This window comes from Ixodes scapularis, unplaced genomic scaffold, assembly GCF_016920785.2.
Source record: "Ixodes scapularis isolate PalLabHiFi unplaced genomic scaffold, ASM1692078v2 PGA_scaffold13__105_contigs__length_92229423, whole genome shotgun sequence".
Taxonomy (NCBI): Eukaryota; Metazoa; Arthropoda; class Arachnida; order Ixodida; family Ixodidae; genus Ixodes; species Ixodes scapularis.
Genome location: NW_024609839.1, coordinates 53,974,773 through 53,996,013, shown reverse-complemented (window position 1 = coordinate 53,996,013; position 21,241 = coordinate 53,974,773). Strand labels below are relative to the sequence as shown.

The window sequence follows — 21,241 nt, the reverse complement described above, 5'->3', positions numbered from 1 at the left end:
ACGACTAAGTAAGTTTGAGAAAAAACAAAAACAAAAAAACAATGAGATGTGCTGCACATCTGATAGTTGAAACGGTTTCAGGTGACGTAAATGAACCGCACTACTTATGACTTATGAACTGCTATTTCTTTTTCTTTTCGTATGAATACAATGTTACTTTCGTAAAATTAAACCAATATGTATCGCCCCCCCTCCTTTGTTTTTCTTTTATCCACGGTTTCGGGTTTTTAAGACTCTGAGATTTGATCTTATTTGGGTGAAACTTGTACTTTGGTACGCAAGCACTGCGTCAAATCGTTGCTATTTATTGCAAAAAAGGTGACGCAAGAGAGCGAGGAGAGACTGCAAAATATCTTATGGGCGTTGTTTTTTTTTTTTTTCAAGATAAATAAAAAAAACTCACATTTCTCGTAACTGGCTTCCCTCCCCCAGAAGTACACCATTTTCGATTTTTGGTTCTTTTTTTTGTACGTCGACCGTCTTCTTGCGCCACCGAAAGATCGTCCTATAAAAATTTCCGACGTGACATTTTTTTTTTCTCAGCACCTGCCATGAATCTTGAGAAAGAAACTGCAGAAACCTAATCGTTTTGTTGAACGATTACCTTCGCAATAGTCGTCTGATTGCAAGTTTCTCAATCTTTTACCTTGTTACCTGTACCGTTTCGTCCATGTCTCAACACTTGCTTGTAACTATAATAGCTTTTAGTAGAACGCTTTGTGTATTATTTTTGTATCATAATAGAGTGTTTTAGGGAACCGTGTTTGCACATCCGATGCCGTGCGATGCACTCTAAAAAAAAAAGGGTGTCAAAGGGTGTATGGTTACATCCTTTGTCCCATATAATACACCCCCAAACTTCAATTCGACACACAGCCCACTACAGTCGAACAGACGGCCTGAAATCTTACGAGGGGCTTGATAGCCGTGTGGTACAACTTATTAAAATAGCTAATGCACGTTTTACTGAGAACGAAAAAAATAATTTGGGTTTTCTTGGCCCTACTGTAAAAGCTCGGTGTTTTCTTTATGTGGTCTTTGATACGTACTTTAGCTATTTAAAATGCTGTACCACTCGGCTATCAAGCCCCTCGTAAAGTTTCGGGCCCAATGTTCGACCGTAGGGCACTGTACGTCGAATTGAAATTCTGGGGTGTATTATATGAGACAAAGTGTAAAAGAATACACCATTTGACACCCTTTTTTCTTGAGAGTGTGGGTCTTCCAGTACGCACTCCGCATATGGGAGTCTTCTGTGGAAGCGCATGCGCAGTTCGTACAGGAGGACGGATCGACCGTATCAGGTGTGCATGATGCATGCCGAGATTCCGGTGTACGATATTCTTCATCTTCTAAACGTTTCTCACCTACAAGCCGAACGAATAGCTTTGCCTAGGCTATTCACTGTTTCGCTTCTTTCGCAGGTGTTGGATTTGTATGTCATTTCTAGCACGTACAAAAAAAAAAATCACACGTCAAAATACCATGAAGACAGTGATATTAGGATCTCTAAAGTTCTTGAGGGAAATAATTATGGGTCAGCTCTGCTTGTTACCCAATCTTGCGTCTTGGGTGAACGCACACGTTACTTGGCTGTTCCGATGGTGGCGTATTTTCGCAATAATTAAACGTAAAAATATATGGCTGTTTTTTTGCTTTTTTTTTTGCGCATATGAAGGTTAGCTTTTATGGAACTTAATTCGTGGCGTAGCCAATGCAAACCAAAAAAACCTGGTCTGATCAAAGCACCCTTTCCTCCATAATCAGAGTTGAATTACTTTGTTATCCAGAGACGGTACTCTGTGAAACCACTATGCAGCTCGCTGCTGGAGAGACTATATGCGGGTCTCTTAACTTTAAGGTTACCGGAGTGTGTGTGTGTGTATATGGGGGGGGGGGGGCATGAACACAGTTAATCCGCAACTGACATGCTTATTGGCAGTAATGGCAATATGTTCTCCCCGATGGCGGAAAAAAGTCTGAGGTAACGGCGCCGCATTTATTGGCGGAATCACCAGTCAGAGTCCGAGCTGCCCTAATAGGCAAGTTCACGGGAATCCAGTGGCAGGTGAGAGTAACAGTGACGTTTAACATCACGTGTACTCTTGCTCAAACCGTGGATGCCTTCAACGCACCAACAACCCCGGCAGTGAAGAGGAGGCGCTTCGGTCTACCGCTAGTCCGCGCGGCTGGTGGCCAAAAGGGGCAACAATGGGAAACCCTAGCCGCCAAGCGATGGGACACGGGCACTGGGTCACAGTTCGGGAAAAAAAAAAGTGAAAGCCGTTTACAAACTCCCTGTAACGCCGAATGGGAGCGCAGCTCTTGAGGAGGAGGAGGGAAGGGAACTGTGGGGAGGGTAGACCCCTCCTCCTCATCCTCCTTTTCCTCCTCCTCCCCTCATTCTTTAATATGCTCCGGGGGGTCACGTGACCTCGGGGGGGGGGGGGGGGTTGAGGGGGGGGTCACGTGACCTCGGGGAGGGGGCCACGTGACCCCTTGGGGGTCACGTGACCTGGGGGGTCACGTGGGGGTCACCTTGGGGGTCACGTGACCTTGAGGTGACCTTGGGAGGGGTTACGTGACCTTGGGAGGGGTCACGTGACCTCAAGGGTCACGTGACCTGGGGTAACCTGGGGGTCACGTGACCTTGGGGTGTCCTTGGGGGGTCACGTGACCTTGGGGTGACCTTGGTTACGCCAACAGCGACGCCGACGGCGACGGCGACGCCGCTCAAGCCGGAAACGGGCGCCTAAGAGTTGCGCTCTAAAAAAGCGCTCGGAGATTTGAGCTTGAGATCGGGTTCAATGATTGCGTCCACGGACCCGGTCGCAGGGTTGCGAATAATTCCCATATGATGGCGACACCTGTCAAACCTAACTTCATTGCCCGGTAGGCATACTAACCAGACTTGTACGTCACGGCTTACAGGTAACGTGTTAGGTGTGTAGTGATTAAAAACACGTCAAGTTACTAGGACCCAGGAACGTGTTAAGTAACTAGGAACATGTAACTCGTTACCGTAACGCGTTATTGTACCTAGCTAGTTTTTTGTAATGAAGTAACGATTTATCTACGTTTTAAGAGAGAAGAAGTAGCGTATTTTTGTTACTTTTTGATGAGGGGCACGTATACAACGCAAGTTCCCAGCAAGTTCTCAGCCCAGCTTGCAGGTATAATGTGCATGACGAGAAAACGGCTAGATATGGGCCAAAAAAAGATGTGCACAAGGTACAGTCGGGAGCAAAAGTTTGCGGGGCACCGGAGCGCGTGCCGAAATGCATCGCCGCGCCGTGCAACGGCGCGCCGCCGCATTAAAAAGCCGCGCTTTGCGCATGCGCGCCCTTCGTGCTGGCAGTGATGTCTCTTTCGCTCGTTTTTTTCCGACTCACTCCTGATAACCGGAGTCGGCGCCAGGGGCGCAAGTTGCCGTTTCTCTGGCTGTCATGCCTATCGCCCTCTTCAGCCGCCACAGCAGCCGCGCTGGGTGACGGAGCGCCTGGTTAACCCCCTCACCTTCCCTACGCGAGCTCCGTGACAAAGCGCGGCAGCTGAAGCAGACGCCCAGCATGACAGCCAGCGAAGCGCTAACTCGCGCCCCTGGCGCCGACTCCTGTTATCAGGAGCACGTCGGAAAGAAACGAGCGAAAGAGGCGTGAATGCGAACACGAAAGGCGCGCATGCGCAAAGCGCGTCTCCTTAATGCGGCGTTGCGCCGTCGGACGGCGCGGCGATGCATTTCGGCACGCGCTCCCGTGCCCCGCAAACTTTTGCTCCCGACTGTACGTCGGCATAGCCAAAGTTATCTCCGAATGAACGCGTTTAAAAAATATTACCACAAATATTGCTAGCGGATGCTGCTTCAGAAAAACGGCACATTTCGAGTAAGCGCAAAACTACGCGTTACCTGCGAGCTGCGGTAACGCGTCCCTTTTGAGTCGCAGTAACCAGTGACGTGGTTTGTTACTTTTGATTGGGTAACGAGTAATGGCGTTTAGTTTCACTAACGTGTACGTGTCTGATACTAACGCATCGACGACCCCCTTCTCTGCCTTGCAGTTGGTTACACAATGAAAGACATCCGGTACCGGTGGTCGGACGGAGACACATCCGTCCGCATCGCCAAAGAAGTGGAGTTGCCGCAGTTCAAGGTCCTTGGACACGTCCAAAAAGCCAAAGAGGTTGCCCTCACGACAGGCAAGTTCAATCAGTCCTCCTCCGACACGCCGCCGCCGCCGCCGCCGCAGCCAATGTCCCTAGCACACGCACACGTCCCGATGACTCCCCTTTTTCTCCCCTCCGTGCCTTCCCTAGATTAGACGTGCGCGTTTCCATCTCTGTGTCTGTATGTGTGAGTCTGAGGAAATATGGGAGGGATTGGTGCTGGTCCGGTTCGCTCGCACAAACCCTGCACCTCCAAGGCGCCGTCTGTATCGATCTCGAGCTCGCCCGCTCGTCTTCGGCTGATTCCCACTTAAGCAGCCGGGAGGGCTCACCTTTGATGAGCTGAGCAAAAGGAATGGAGCGCTCTCTCGCCGAAACTCTGTTTCTCCTTACGACCCTTGTTCGTTTATATGTTTTTATTTTAGTTCATTCGCGTTTGTCGCCTGAGGCTATTTGGCTTCTTTGGGGGGGATAGGAGGGTGTTTGCATTGCAGACTCGCAAGACCTCGCCCGTCAGCGGAAGGAATAGTTGATGAAACAGAAACAAGGACGGCGCGGGGAACGTGGTATCTGACAGTTTCTCTCTACATGATATGGACTGGAGTGGGGTATCTGCTAAATCGAGTTCTGTCAAAAGAGGTTTATGTCGGAAACCAGCAAAGCGTATTTTCAACGTCGCTGGAGAGCTCTTTTGAAGTTGTCCGACTCTCGGGACCGTAATGCGGAATAATTTTACGGCGTCACGTTAGTGCCTTCAGATTCAACGTGGAGTTAGTAACGTAAGATTAAAAATAAGACTTAAAAAACTAGATTCGCTTTAGGAAAGACATTTATTGGGTGCATTCTACGACACGTAGGATGGTGATTATAGTCGCTGAGCGCTTCGGAAGCGCTAGACGTACTGCGTCCGGAGCATTCTATTGATTCCCATCGTTCAATAGCACCCAGAAATTAACCGAGAAGTGCACTGAAGAACAGATCACTGGGCTAAAAGACCTAACTTTTTTTTTAAGGTCAGCTACTGTAGTTTTTTTTTAACTAATGTTATGAAGCAGCGTCAGAAGAAATCGGCAGTCGCTCGGTTTATTTGTTTTTTTCCCCTGTGTTTTTATTCAAATGTGAAGTTGTTTTCCCCCGGCCCCTTCTTTTTTGTAGTGTAGTGAGCAGTCTTCTCAATGAAGCGGTGAAAGTATAACTTTTTTATAGCCCTCAAATGTATATTTGTAAGTTCCCTCTTCTATTTCGGTCACTGCGAGTCTAGCAGCCCCCCCCCCCCCCCCCCCCCCCCCCCGTGTCAAAGTATTATTGGCAAAACGTGTATTTGTGTTTCTTTAGGTGTGTCTGCATGCATCAAGTAGAAGGTGAACAACATTAAATAAGGATTTGATGCGTTTGTTTTGAAGACTGTTTCATATAGAGAGGGATGATTTATTAAACGTTTTTGGTAGGCATTTCTTAGTGTACGTGAACTTAATGTGTTATCGTACGAGTTACGAGAATGTTATTTTATTTTGTTACAAGGGGTTTGAAGTTGATATTGCCTTCTAATTTAAAAAAGCATATGAAGTTGTTGTTGTTTTTGTTTTCATAGTAAATCGGGATTTTAAAATCTTCAGGTTTTTGTGTGCAGGCCAGGTATGAACTAGATATACCGAGTGACGTCATGCTTGGGGCTGTTGGTGCATGCTAAAGTGGTTCAGAGCAGCTTCGAAAACAATTCTCTAGAAAGTCAACTTTGCCAAGTTAGAAGTTTCTGCTTCTAAAGTTTGTGCAGTCACTGCAAGTTCTGCAGTTTCGTCAAGAAACTAACATCTATTAGTGAAACGTTACCTGTCAGTATTGAGCGCGGTTATTTGTCTGAAATTCTTTGAGGCGTTCTTTCTTCCATTTGCTCTTTCCAGCTTCCGGTGGTTTTACGCTGACTTGAGGTCTACTTCAAAAGAAAGTAATATAATTTCGATGCGTGCTTTTCTTTCCAAAATTAGACAAACTAGAGGTATAGTGACGCCTTACTGTACGGTGGCAAAGCTTTGGATAAATGTAACGATCCAAAAATATTAAGAAAAAAATACACCTCAGAAATAACAAGAAGCCGTTGATGGGTCTGCGTAACGCTTTAGAAGCAGTACAGTTAACTGTGTGGACAAGAGTGCCCATTTAATTAGCAACTTTGCTGACGCATGAAAACAAACTGACGGAGTACAGCTGGAGTAACTTCAACCCTAATGGAAGTTTACTAGCGCACTTACTATTTAATCTATTTACCAAAATGCTTCTGAAGACCAGGAGCGTAAATATAGCCATTAATGTTTGCTGGTATCATCTCTGCACTTTGGAGTTGCAGGGCGAGTGCGAGCTGCTGAATATAACAAATTCTAGAGTCCACAAATCCATTTGTGTTCACGAACGCTTAGAGTATCGTCAACAGCAACTTTCAGGTCACATGAGTAGAAGGGCTTTGGGGAAGCCAGAGCATAAAGGTCAAAAGCGAATTGGTGCCTGAAACATGGTAGTTAAGTTGAAAGAGGAGGAGGGGTGCAGATCAGTCATTACTAATCCATCAAGCGTCCCAGTTAGGACTGCATCTCTCCCTCCAGGTAATGTGGTCACTTGATAATTGGCTCTTAAAGTATATCTACAAAATGGATTGCCCTCAGCAAACTCAGCAGCAAACACCTATTCGGGGTGTCTCTAGTGCTCCGCGCTGTTTTGAGGTGTGCATGCGTATTGCTGTTGAAGATGTCCGAACGGAAGTTTTTCGGGCGAACTTACAGTTGCGTATTAGTAGTACCCGCTGAATGTACCGACGAAAACCAGTAAAAGGCAGCACTCGCCATCTAGAGAAAAAAACAACAACAACAAAAAAATGCATGTATCGTTGTCCGCTTCTAGGGCAACTCAACATTTCGAAGCTGAACTTCCAAGCATGTTTGTTCATCTCAGGTGGTGCCTTTCAGCACCTGAACGTCGCGCATCTCATTGGAAGCGCGGTTCTTTCGGCTCAATCGTGCAAACAACTATCACTGTCCAGTAGTTTGCGTCCTTGAGAAGTGGCGGGAGCCTTTGCATGCCACGACCAGTAAAACATGGTTTCCCGCCCTTTTCCTTTCCCGTCCTCTTCCACTCCCTTTGTTGTGTGTAGGAAACTACTCCCGACTGGTGTGCGAAATTCGGTTCGTCCGATCCATGGGTTATTACCTCATCCAGATCTACATCCCTGCCAGTTTGATCGTGGTTATTTCGTGGGTGTCCTTTTGGCTCCACCGTAATGCCACGCCGGCTCGCGTGTCTCTGGGCGTCACCACCGTGCTCACGATGACCACACTCATGTCCAGTACCAACGCAGCCCTGCCTAAAATTTCATACGTCAAGAGTATTGACATCTACCTGGGGACATGTTTCGTAATGGTGTTTGCTTCGCTCCTGGAGTACGCCGCGGTAGGATATCTTGGCAAGAGAATCGCCATGAGAAAAGCTCGCTGTCAACAGCTGGCAAAGCTGGCCGAAGAACACAGACAAAAGCGCATTGCGGCCTCCACCGGCGAGCCCGGTTCAGAACCCTTGCTAGCCAGCCCCGAGGTCCCGGTGGTCAAGACGGTCGTAAGTACACGCCTCCTATATTTTCCCTTTCTCTCCGTCCCCGTGTGGTGCTCTCACGTTTAACCTGGTACTATGCCCTGCAAAGACGTCCACAGCGCTCCGTTTCTCAGTATCAATCCACCCAACCCTACCCTGTGCTTTGTTTGTGTCGTGTTGCTCGACCTGTGACATGTCCTTGCCATTTACGTCATCTCTCTACTCTCGCTCTATTCTGCTTTCCTAAGAGGCCATATCTTTTGGTCCTTGGTTGCTTACTCCTAAAGGTAAGTGGATTCAATCCTATCTTACTACTTACGATCTGTTTGGTTGCCATTTTGCGTTGGCATGGAATCACTTCTGATAGCGGACGCCTTTCTGCAGTAACCGTAAGTGACCCTTGCTTTGATTGTGCCAAGCTGTTTGTATGTTTGATGTTCGCGCAACCGCATCGTCAAGCACGGAATCGTGTTTTACTGGTTCGCCCGTTAGGTTGACTCCTCTGTCTCTTAGGATAAAAGCATTGAATTGTGATCTCGAAATCATGATTGTGAAGACTAGAATCGAATGCGAATCTTCCCTCTGTTCTTTCACCTACCGCTGGAGCGATTGAGCCGAAGGAAATCTGTAAGAGTTTGATTTCTCACCCGCTAGCGCAATTGTCTTGCACAAGGCACAAAAGTATCGTTGCGCGGATTCCAACCAGCCTTGTATGGACTTTGTGCTCGCCAACTCAAATTCGAGCTTTCGGTGCTAGCACGTTGGCGGTGTCAGTGGAAAAGAGCTCAATGCGTGTCTTCTCCCATCCCAATATTCCGCGAACCCATCCTCCCATGTACGTTCTCAAGCGTTCTTTATTCAACGTCATACAAATATCCATCATCTTCGTTTTGATAAGGGACGTTGTTGGTACGGCTCAAAACTCACAAATATTATTTTTTAATGATTATATTCCGCGATGATTCAGTGAGCAGCGCGCTCAAAGATGTATTCCGCTGTCATATTATTATCTTGGTTTTGGAGTTTGCACTTCTGTATAGCACCATATGATAAAATGTTAAATTAACTCGCTTGTGAAAACGTGATAACTTGCTATTTGCCCGCTCTTATTCACAATCCCGACACACCACGACAGATACTAAAGACGTAAAAACCCATTCTGCAGATTACTTACACTGTTGTTGTTTTCTTCATTATCGAGGTACTTGGACCACCCTTGACACGATAGTGCATGACGTCTTCTGCCTGTTGCACGGCACTTACGGCGCTCTTTTTCAGGCAGTGTCACTCGTGCTTGCGGTCGAGTCCTGTGGTTGATCTCTGGTTCCGTGTTCCTCCACTCGTAGGAAACTACTCCCGCTTGGTTTGTGAGATACGGTTCGTACGTTCCATGGGCTATTACCTGATCCAGATGTACATCCCAGCCGGACTCATCGTCGTTACCTCCTGGGTGTCCTTTTGGCTTCACCGTAATGCTAGTCCTGCCCGTGTGGCGCTGGGTGTCCTCACAGTGCTCACGATGACGACGCTCATGTCCAGCACCAACGCAGCGCTACCTAAAATCTCGTACGTGAAGAGCATAGACATCTACCTCGGGACCTGTTTCGTGATGGTGTTTGCCGCCCTCCTGGAATACGCCACGGTGGGATATCTCGGCAAGAGAATCTCCATGAAGAAGGCAGAAATTCAACAGCCTGCCAAACCGGCACAAGAAATTAGACCGAGTGAACTTTTGGGGAGACCAGCTACAGAACCTGCTTCGGAGCCTGCCCCGGTCAGTCCAGAAGAGCCGGTTGTCAATATGGTCGTAAGTACATCTCGCCTCGATGGTTGTCAGTCTATTGTCTCACATGTTAGAGTCAACCTTGGTTTCTTTTTCTGTCTCTTCTGTGACTTCATTGCCTGCACATCTATTTTGTCCTTCGAGGAGGAGACGTATCATTGCCCTGTTACTTCGCCGTTTTTATCCCGGTAACTCGTTTTTAGCTTTATACGTGTGCTCCTCCCTGTGCCACCTTCTTCTGGGGTCCCTCTGGACAACACGTCAACAACCAGGTTTGAAGTTTGGTTTTATTTACTTTCTTGCCGGGCTGTTCTACTTAATCTGCATGTGCCGTTTGCTTTGTACCTCCTAATTCAAGGATCCAACTGGACTCGTCGGCAGTTCAAGGTAAAGTGTACCAGCGTAGGAACCGTGGGCATCATCACAAACACATGAAAGGCAAAAATTCAGAGGCAGAGGCTGCGAGCGTATTACAGCGCTAAACGAATTCAAGCATCTTTGCCGTGGGCGGGCAATTTCGCCTGCTCGCTAAGACGCAATTCTGTGGCACTTCCAGTTTCCGCGTCTTGAGTTTGCGGACAGGCGACATTGCTTGATCCAATTGGACGTGAGTGGAGATCAAAGAGACTGCGCCGCCCTACAAATAACCACGATTCCGGGTAGGATGTCCCAGACCCCAATGCCGCCGACGGCGGGAAAGGAAACTCAATTACCCGATCTGTTCCGTCTAAAAAAATAAAGTGAAACTGAGGGGCCAGAGCTCCGCGCAACTTCATATTTCATTCGGCAAGCTTTCATGTCGAGATAGCATACATAGTCTTCAATCCCCTTCCGTGTTGATGTAGCGCTGTCGCGAGTTCATCTAGCGCTGTCGCGAGTTCATCATTCCCTACAGTTCATAACCGCGTTTGTTCGAACTGAAATTTGTGCCGTTTCCTTTGGTTGGTTCGACCCACTCTTGTGTTTTCCGGCGTGGTGTGTGGTATGCAAAAGCTCCCTTCTCTCCCGTTACTCGCCAGCCTGATTCTTGCTACGCTCATTGCCAGCCCCGAAGCGGCTCTAGTAAAAAGCTTACTACTAACCAGCCGCGGTGTTTCAGGTTAACAAAACTTCAGCGTCATTGCTGCTGCCTGTGTGCCTGCTCAAGTTTGCCGAGTGCTGCCTTGCGCTGAGTGCGTAAATTAGGCGTAGAACACCAGTGGGGTAGGGTTACGCGGTCCTCCAGTGCACCTTGCATGCATCGCCTGTGACGATTCGCGACAACATGTCACCAAATGTGACCCTCAGGCTGCGGCGGTTGGAACTACAACCCAGCTACTCTGTGGCTAAGCGCTCTCTCCTTTTTTTTTTCTTCTTGTCCTCCTTCAGGAAACTACTCTCGCCTGGTTTGTGAAATACGGTTCGCCCGCTCCATGGGCTACTACCTGATCCAGATCTACATCCCGGCCGGCTTGATCGTGGTTATTTCCTGGGTCTCCTTTTGGCTCCACCGTAACGCTAGTCCAGCTCGCGTAGCACTCGGCGTCACCACCGTGCTTACGATGACAACACTCATGTCCAGTACCAACGCAGCCCTACCTAAAATCTCATACGTCAAGAGTATCGACGTCTACCTGGGGACTTGTTTCGTAATGGTGTTTACCGCGCTTCTGGAATACGCCACGGTAGGATATCTCGGCAAGAGAATCACCATGAGGAAAACCCGCTGTCAGCAGCTGGCTAAACTCGCAGAGCAACACAGGCAGAGGTGCGCTGCCGCCTCCAACGAGCCGAGCTCAGAGCCCTTGCTAGCCAGTCCTGAAGTATCCATAGTCAAGACGGTCGTAAGTTCAACCCTTTCTTCATTCTTTTCTTTGCGCTCTGCGGGATGCGTTTCTCTTGTTTCTTTCTTTCTATCTCTGTATAAAATTATCTTATTTATCGCTCTTGCCTACGCCTGTCTCTGCCTCTTTATGCTCGAAGCCTAATGATATGAAGTGAGACAGCCTTGAGGTATCCTGATGACGTGAACTGTTCCAGACTATCTAAGGAAGTGAAAGGGAAGCTTTGTTATGAATAGATGACACCCCTTGATGTCATTAGGATGAGGTAGCTTCTATTTGATGTCATTGGAAGATAAAGAAATCAGCTGAAGTTTTTTCAGTAATGTTATTTACCTTTCTTCCTTTATATGACCTACTGTGTCCTCCAATGACTATTAAGTTTGAGGATTAAGCGTTCCGATCGCATTAAGGCAGATTATAATAAAATATCGTGGCCGATTGCTTTTGGGTATTGATATTGTCGTGTCTTTATTGAAGGAATTTGTAGAGGTGATTAGAAGTTGCAATTTTTTATTGAATTTGTATCATGATCAAATATTAGTCTTGAAAAAAGATATGTTGCTGTTGTGGTTCAACGTAGTGACCGTTGGTTTTAAGTAAACACTCTTAGTAGAATGTAGCATATCCTAATTGCACTCACACTTTACTAGCCCAACCACGTCTGCTACGCAGACGTGTGATTCAGGCCAATTTACATTACAGTCTCTTGGCGGTTTCACGCAACAAAGTAGCAACTGTAAGTGCTGACTCACTTCACATCACGGTACACTTATGCTTTATTTTGTTTTCCTGGAGCATGCCCACATTTGGAATCATAAGCAAACACTTATTTTGAAAAAAGAAACATCGGGACAGCGTCGAGCACATGCTTTGGTAGAGGCACATCAACCATGGTAAGATAAAAAAAAAAAAAAGAGTTGCACGACGTTATAGGAGACACGTCATGGGACGTCTTTGCAGTGCCGTTCTGATTCTTGCATCGACTCTTTTTTTTCTTTCTCAGTTTGTTTTGAGAGCACTTTTTCTGCAGCTTTCTAAAAGCACCAACATCACGTACGGGCATTCATTTGTGTGTCTTCGTGTGTCCGGTTCAAATCCCTGTGGTCTATGCCGACTTAGGGGTCCTCACTTATGCTTAGATTAGGACTGGATGTAATCTTTTTGTGTTTGCAATCCAACTTCGAAGAATCACTTCAGAAATGTAAACTACTAAAGAGGAACTTCCTTTTTCCAGATAAGCTGGTAAGCCGCAAAAGAAATCTATTTAAAATTGAATGAAGCCTGGTCTGGCCGAGTTTTCGGTGCTCCTTAAATTCCTCGTCAGTTTTCACGGAACGCCGAACCTTAAGGAAAATACAATTTCCTTTCGGAAAGCTTTGCGCGGAGATTATGTTTTACTTTCATGTACTTGGGACTCCGGTTTCTAAAGCAAATTGGGTCTAAAAACCTTAGTAAAATAAACACGAAAAAACACGGCTCATTCCGATTTTTAGAAAGAATGTAAAAAGAATAAAACATTATAGAGCCTGAAACATATCACCTATGGTTTGCCAGGTTGGTGGGTTTTTACCTACCAAACCTTAGTTCTTGGAGATCCAAGTTTCCTACGTACATCTTCTTAAGCAATGATTGCCGCTGTAAGACATCGGTGGAATATACTGCACAATGTGCATTACATTTGACGCGGTGCCCGTATTTCTCCAGGCGGTAGAAACGATTGAGTTATCAGAAAGTACTTTGTATTCAGCACCTTTGTGTCTCGCGTTCGATGCGGGTCATTGTGTTTCAGGCTCGGCAATATTCCTACAGATCCACACGACAAGGCTTCGTTCTCTTTGCCTTCTTAGTACCTGTTACGATTATGATTTATATGCTTTGTGAGTGCTCACGCAAGCCTTCTGCACCACCACTCCCGCTTCCTTCACCGCGCCAAACCACTGTTTTTTTTTTTTTTTTTCCTGTAGGCAAAACTGTATGAAGTTTATCTCGCAAGCCGTACTGCATGAATTATGCGTACATCTTGTAAAAGCATAGCTTTCAAACATTATAAACAGCCTAACAGTCTCTAGTGCGTACAGCGATTAGTTGTCAATGTTTTCCCAATATCGAAATAACTATGCGCGCCGGTGCGCTTGTTACATACTACAGTACAATCTTCATAATTTGGTTCCTCGATGCACAAAGTAGGCTTCCGGAAATATACAACTGCTGGTGAAGACCATCGCATTCTTCTCAAAAATAAAGCTAGCATGTTTTGATGATGGACACAAAAAACCTAATATTTTTTATGAAATATTTATCATTGTGAACTAAAGATAAGGAGCTATTAACAAGTAAAATCAGTTTGTTAAGCAGATTCGTTTTAATGTATAATAAGTATGAATCTTTACACCGAGCAGTTTCCAGACCTTTGTGAAATCGTTCATATCGCACAGGCAGAATATCGGAGAGTCACATGCAGGAAGATACAGCATTTTGTTTGCTGCTATTCAATAAATTTACAATCTTAACAAGCGAACATAGTAAACAGGCTACTCATTAGACGCAGAAACGAGGGCGGGTTAAATATGTCATGCTAAGGTCTGACTTCCTGTAGTAAAACAAACAAAAACAAAAAACACGCGCTGAGTTCATTGGGGCTCTAAAGAGTGTAAATAAAATTGAACTAATGTTTAGGAGATTGTCTTTTCCTAGCGATAACTAGATCTCTCTGGTCTAAGTGGCCTAAGTTACATTACGTGCTTCCAGCCATGTTATATTTTGCAGATAGCACGTGAACATGGACCGCAATATTTTTGTAAGAAGATTGTGAGTGCGCAGGCGAGCTGGTGGTAACCAATCATGTCATTTAACACCTAGAGCCTGTGGTGCAGAAAAGAAAAACCTTTTAGTCAAAGGAACAAACAGATCTGTTGCTTCTACTAAAGAGTTTTCCTTCTCTGCACCATAGCTCAGGTGTTAAATGACATAATTATATTTCCGTACTGCGTTTAACATAATTGGGAATAACGCACACAGGCTAAATACGCAAGCAATATTAAATTTAGACGAAGTAATGAGAGTTTTTATTCTATTATCATTTGTTTGTCATCAACTCTGCTTTCACACTGCATTCACCAGTCACGCCTGCCAGAGCACTTCATTGGCATTGTTGTTTTCTACACACCTTGCATTGCACCTGCTAGAGAAGGCTTGAAAGCAATCCACCATAAGCTATTGCGAAATCTGTCATAACTTATATGCTGACGATTTGAACATTGTGTAAAGTGATTCTAGACATACCTGACCGGATTAAACTCACTTTATTTTACATGTGATAGTTGGGAATTGCAGTATACATAGTAGGCAATAACAAAATCCAGATATTACAGGTCTCCATTCTGCTGCAAGGCTCTGTAGCACTGGAAACATTAAAAAAGTATACGCTACACTACAGCAAAGTATCTAGATTGCTTTCTCGCAAAACAGTGTAAAACATTCTACTGTAGGGTTTTGACACTCTCACTGAACAGTTTTTTTTCATGCAAAATCTGCTTTCTTATTTTCACAATAGATTGCTGCGAACGTTTAGGGCATTCATCAAAACAAAATGGCAAGACAAATCTTCAGATGATCTGTTATAGTAGCAGTCAGGTCTTGAAGAGCAGCAAATAGCACGATGTTCACTAGTCATTTTGAGCTTGAATCATCGACGTTGATGAAAATCGCTTTAGGTTTAAAACACACTAAAATTAAGACACCACCTGCGCGAAAGTTTGATCATTCGTTTTGAATACGAGATAATTATAAACAAGCAACGGAACTGTTAATTACACTGTGCGAAAACAAAACGAAGTTTTGGTCGAATTCCAAGCCCATCAGCCGTGATTTCAGCATATACACTAAGAATCCCAAGACAAATATTTTCAATCAAAACCACCAAGGCCACTCGTCACATGCAAAATTAACTTTTTCACCTGACGTATGGCATCTAAACGAGACGCCCTAGTGGTCATTTTTTCTGTTAGTGCATATAAACACTTCAATGTACACTCGTCCGGGTCTCACCGCAAGGCGTCTTGCTGCGCCTTGGTATGGTTAGAAGCTAGAGCCGTCGTTATCTCGCTCAAACCATCTTCCATCTTCCCATGTCAAGGTAAAATATCCAGATTGTATACGCTTTACACAAGAATCCGTATTTCTCACGATGGCAGTGTGTCCAAACCCGAATTTTGTATATCTGGATAATGTATTACTTGCCTAAGTTCGTCCGCTAGCTTCGTCAACAAAAACAGCCGTAAACATTCACTGCGTCGGAACCTCCGCTCACCACGGCGTTAGCAGGAACCAACTTTTAAATATGTATAATCATGTCAAAAGCGGTCCGTTATCCGAGGATTGGAGGAAGCAGAAGGTTTGCTGATGCATGCGTAAACAAAAAAACACACGATGCAAGACCCCGTCGCCGATCCTTGTGGGCGCCGACGATTTTCAGGGTTCCTGTCAAGTTTGTCCTGCTGCGGTGGCATCCCAAGGTCAACCGAGGGAAGCACCACCAACCGGATTTACGATGGTGAGTTGCGACGCCATTGGGGAGCTTTAGGGAACCGTTCCGACTGTTCCGATAGCGATAACCGGTACACTGCCAGCGCCTTTGAGTAGGCATCGTGCCGTTATGGACTATCATTATCGGAGTTATTGGAACCATATACTAAAACTCTCTAATAGTGGCAGGCTTCGAATCGAAGCGAACGTTAGACGTAGGTTGATGGCAAGGACAAGTGGATGGCAAGGGTGTGGCTTCTGCTGTCCATATTCATTGTGGCTGGCTGCGATGCACAATGGCGATGGTCTTTTTCCACTAATACATTCTTTTTATTTTCTTTCTTTTGCTGCTGCTGCTACTGAATCCGGCGTGCGTGCTTAAAGCTTAGCTTTCTTGGCCCTTGCTTTCGGTGTGCACATGCTCCGCTGATGAGATTCGGTTGGAAACCGCTGACCTTAGATTTATTTGAGTTCGGCTAACTTAGAACGGTGCAGTAGCCTGACGAAGTGCTATCTTGTGGTGTTTTGACTCGGCGAAGGTATAGAGAAACTTGTCTATTTGCCTGAAGCTCGTACATACTAAACTGTACAGCCGTCTCTTTGTTCCAGAATGAAAGCCCAAGCGATTCGTAATAACTTAAACCTTGATGCTTGTCTGGGTTCAGGCTCGAATAATTTTATCGAGAGTTCTACAGGGTAGCCAACCCCAAAAGTTTTTTAACCTTACATTGGTTGCCGCCTGCCTAAATTCTAATGTTCCGCAGGAGCATCGCCATGTCTGAGGATAAAAAAAAAACAAAAAAAAAAAAACAGCACATATGTGTCAACTCTGCCCGGAGACACTAGAAAGGCGTGACCCCAAAATTATTATTTATTGTCAAGTGTCCGAGAATTTTTTTTTTTTTTTACATTTTGATTTTATTAATTATTTTCAGCTGAAACTTCTCAAAGGCGAATTTAAATGGAATTTTGGGTACTTTTTCAAAAAGATTGTCAGTAGCGTGAATTTAACGTTTGCCTGGTAAACGTTTTTAGCCATGTTCATTTTAAAGTAATGCACCACTAAGTAGACATCCAAGTGTTGTGACATTTTAAAATGTGTAAATAAACACAAATCTAGATTTTATGCGACTGCTTGATGGCTAAACAACATGATAACTTGTTCATACCTCTATTGTCTAGCGGTATAATTTGTGTTCTAAAACTTGCAGATGAGTTGCTTAAATAAAAAAGAAATACTCTAAATAGCATTGTTGAATACACAAAACTCTCGCTCGTCATTCGGTTAAAAAAATAAAGGTTGTATTTAGTGCAACGCCGCGCAGGTCAAAATTATACTTGGGTGATTTCAGATAAGATCGACCAAAGGATGGCTAGTCGACATTTTCAAATCAACTGATGTTTTTATATGTTATTGTCTAGTGTCTGGTATGAACGAATTCAAACTTAGTTTTGACTAGAAAAAATACTTGGGGACAGGAAAAATCGTAAGGCATGAGGTGGTGGACAGTTGCATTAACGCGCACTGATGGAGGGGGCCCGTTTGAGAGTGAATAACTAAAGCGATAACATTAGGAGAACTCTAATACGTTTTAGGCGCAAACTATGGGTATAGCTTGCTTGTAATATAAAGTAATCATATTTATTTAAAATTTATTTATTTTTCTAAAAATTGACAAACATGCCTGCTCGAACGACAAATGGCAAAATTTGGAGGTCTGTATCTCATGAAATAATTTAATCATTATGATATAATTTGCAGATATTATTCTACTAATATATAGCTAATATTTAAAAAATAACTAAGGTATCTGTGTGATACAATAGTTAGGATATATTAAGTCAAACATGGAAAAAAATCAAACAAAGAAACATTCCGATGCGAATAAAAAAAAAACACCACCCTCGATTTTTTTTAAATTTAGGTAACCTATTATACTCTATTTCGGCATTCATTTCCATTAAAAACATGTTGCATCATTTTATTGAGAAAGAAGATACAACTCCCCAAAGTAGGGTCCTTTTTCAAAGCCTACACTTAGCAGTGTTTTATACAAGAACTGACTCTGAGTTCCAGTTTCATGGAACCAACACACATCTTTTATATATTTTTATTCAGATGAGGCCAATGATAACTAAAGAAACCGTTCACAAACTTAAATTAAGGAGAAACTACTGTGTACAAAGAGGTATCATATTACGGACTAGTGATCCGAGAAAAGATCATGCAGCCATCGGCCACTAGGAACTTTGTTTACTTTATTCTCCTGCGACACTATATGCTATTCCCTCTTCCGCTCTACCTTCATCTCTCTCTCTCTCTCTCTCTCATATATATCCCTGATATATATCCAGAACAAAAACATGTTTAAGCATTTCCTTTCTGCGTGGTAGTGTTCTGTGGCTAGCAAAAATCATTTCCTCGCTAAGCTCACGATTATGGCAAAATAGTTGCCGGAAACCGCAGACGACACTCGTCGCTAGTTCTGGCAAAACGGCCGATACAATCTTTTTTTCGCATTTCCCCGCTCGCTGTCAAGGACAAGGGGGTTCGCTTCAACCAGCAAAACATGGCCGCCGACGCCTGTTTACTGAGCAGTCATGCCTGTCGCCATCTCACTCGCTGGCGTCACGGGCGATAATATCAGGCACAAAGGGGCACACCAACCGGCAGCATTATCCCCAAATACTCGAGCCTCGCGTAAATACATAGAGTGTAAACGCTGTCGCCATGTTATTGTAGTAAGACCGCCCCCCCCCCCCCTCCCCCAACGGGGGACTGCAGTACGCGACGGCGTACTAACACAACGGCGACGATATCGACATCGCGGGCTCCGAATTTTCCCATAGTTCTACTCCACGGGCATTTCTCGAAACGCTTGATATTGTGTACGCCCGCCTGGAAGGATTTCAGGCGCGTAGTTAAGATAAGGCGGTTCTCCGCGGCAAAAGAAAGCAATTTCACAAAAGCTTAAAAGCGCCGGCGACGCGTGTGCGGTGAACGCTTGTAGTTTTGGTGTAGACAGGGTGTGTGTGTTCTCGTTGTTGACACCAGCCGGCGATAAGGCACTGCAGGCGGTAGCTCAGTACAGCAAGGGCTAATCCGAGTGACCATCAACGTAACCCCACCGCCAACCCCTCGCGAACCGGTCGCCGACATGGCTCAGGCTGTGTCATGAACCACGTGGTAGAAGCTCGGGTGCTTTCATATCAGCGCGTGGAGGGACGACAGTGCGATTCCGGAAAGTCTTTTTCGAAGGCCGCTGACCACAATTTTTTGTCTGGAGACTTTCCCTCTTTCTTCCTTTGACGTGGATCAAGCTTTGCCGACAGCCTCAGTTGTGACCTCTCTTTTCAAATGTACGTTTGCAGTGAGTGAGCTCCTCAGCCTCGGACTTGTCACTTGTGCACCCAGTAGTTCTTTCACCTGGCAATTATATGCCATCAGTTGGGGTTTAATTTCTATTATTTATATATACATTATGAAGATGTCCTGGAGCTCCGAACGAGTGTTTTGTGCAGATTACTTTTGCAAACACAAAAAGACTATACCAAAGCAGCGGAATTTTCGAAGTGTTGGCGAGTTGGACCTAAACTCGTTGAAGCAAATTCTTCCGCCTGACTGTTCCACCAAAGTGAGTGCGACGGACTACCTGTGCTACCATTGCTTCATGCACATCACTAAGGATATCTCGATGCGAAGCTCAGAGCAGTGCCCTGACATATTTGTGCCAGCTGAAGAAGCAATTGAAGATCTAAATCGCAGCATACTACCTACAGATGTGTCGCCGCTGAGACAACCAAGCATCGTAAGAAGTCGGGACAGGCCTGCCTATGTCAAGAGAAAGCAGACAGAACTGGAGCAGGTTGCTGTCAAGAATATACGCTCAAGGCTACGTATTGCGTACGACAGGGACGCACCATCGGGGTCGTCCGAACCAACATGCTCCACATGCACTGAGTGGGTGGACAACTTTCGGCAGGCCTTTGAAACCGCCACCTCTCTCCGGGAACGTTGTCAACTGCTTACACTCCTGCCGTCAACACTGACGAAGAATGAGGTTCAAAAGATGATTCCACAGGCCTCAATGTACCTTATCAGTAAATCCCGAAAACTCAAGGAAAAGCATGGCGTGTGGTATGAGCCGGATCCTTACACGAGGTGCAAGGTGAGCCCTGAGAACCTGTCTGCTGCCCTAGAGTACTTCACGAAAGACGAGCTACAATGTTCGCGCCAAAGTCCCAACCAGAAGGACGTCATCTCTGTCATGCTCAACGGAGAGAAAACGTTCGTGCCAAAGCGCTTCATGACACGCTCAATACGAGAGGCCTTCCGTATATACAAAGACAAGCATCCCGATTCCGGCGTTGGGCTAACGAAATTTTATTCGTTGCGCCCTAGATGGGTCCAATGTATTCCACACCAGGAAGTGTGCGTTTGTGTGCGCTGCGCCAATTATTATCTTTGTATTGCCGCTCTAGAGAACGTTACAGGCTCAACATTCAACACTGGTGAAATGAACTCGGCATTTCTGTGCGACCCAGCAACAGAACTGTGCCTTCACGGAGACTGTGATCACTGCCCAAAAGGCCAGTTTCTTACACTCCAGGAACTTGATATCCCGGAGGATGAAGAGATTGTGCTTGCAACATGGGAGTCCGGCGACCTTGTGAAAAAAACTTTGGAACCTGAGACTTTCCTAAAAGTCATCCAAGTGACGGTTGGAAGTTGGGTACTTCACAACCATATCCGGCAAACGCAAGGTAAAGCGATCTACGATGAAAAACAGTGCATGCAACGCGGGAGCATTGTCTTTCATTTTGACTTTGCTGAAAACTGGACCATCGTGCTTCCTGACGAAGTGCAAGCATATCACTGAAAAAAAAAAAACAAGTTTCGATATTTACATGCGTAGTGACGACAAGAAAATCTACAAACAGCTTTGCCATCATCAGTGAGGACCTGTGTCACGACGCCGCTCACGCTTGCTTAGCTCTAGAAAAAGTGAAGGAGTGGGTTGAAGACAACGTTGCGGTATACTCGTACGTGACGTACGTAAGTGACGGCGCCGCCAGTCATTTCAAGAATCGCTACCAGCTTCACCAATTTGCAAAGGACGATTGCCCACAAGCCCAGTGGTTATTTTCTGCATCTGGACATGGGAAAAATGCATGTGACGGAGTTGGCGGACTCGTGAAGCACCAGGCCACGCTGAACAACCTGAGAGAACGTTCAGTAAGCGCAATTCAGACGGCCAGGACAATGGTGAGCGTTCTATCAAAGAAACTGAAAGGCGTGCATCTTGTATATCTGGACGAAAATGAGGTTATTCGGTATCGTGAACAAAAAAAAGAAGAGTGGCTGACGGTG

The 21,241-nt window shown here is 45.4% G+C and overlaps 1 protein-coding gene across 1 annotated transcript in view; it reads left to right on the top strand.

Annotated features, from left to right (window-relative positions):
• Positions 1-21,241, top strand: part of LOC8035835 (gamma-aminobutyric acid receptor subunit beta) — a 246,812-nt gene that overhangs the window by 217,878 nt on the left and 7,693 nt on the right. The window contains exons 7-9 of the mRNA XM_042289637.1: positions 4,060-4,197; positions 7,307-7,764; positions 15,821-15,898. Coding sequence (XP_042145571.1) covers positions 4,060-4,197; positions 7,307-7,764; positions 15,821-15,898 — 674 coding nt within the window. The remainder of the gene's footprint in view (positions 1-4,059; positions 4,198-7,306; positions 7,765-15,820; positions 15,899-21,241) is intronic.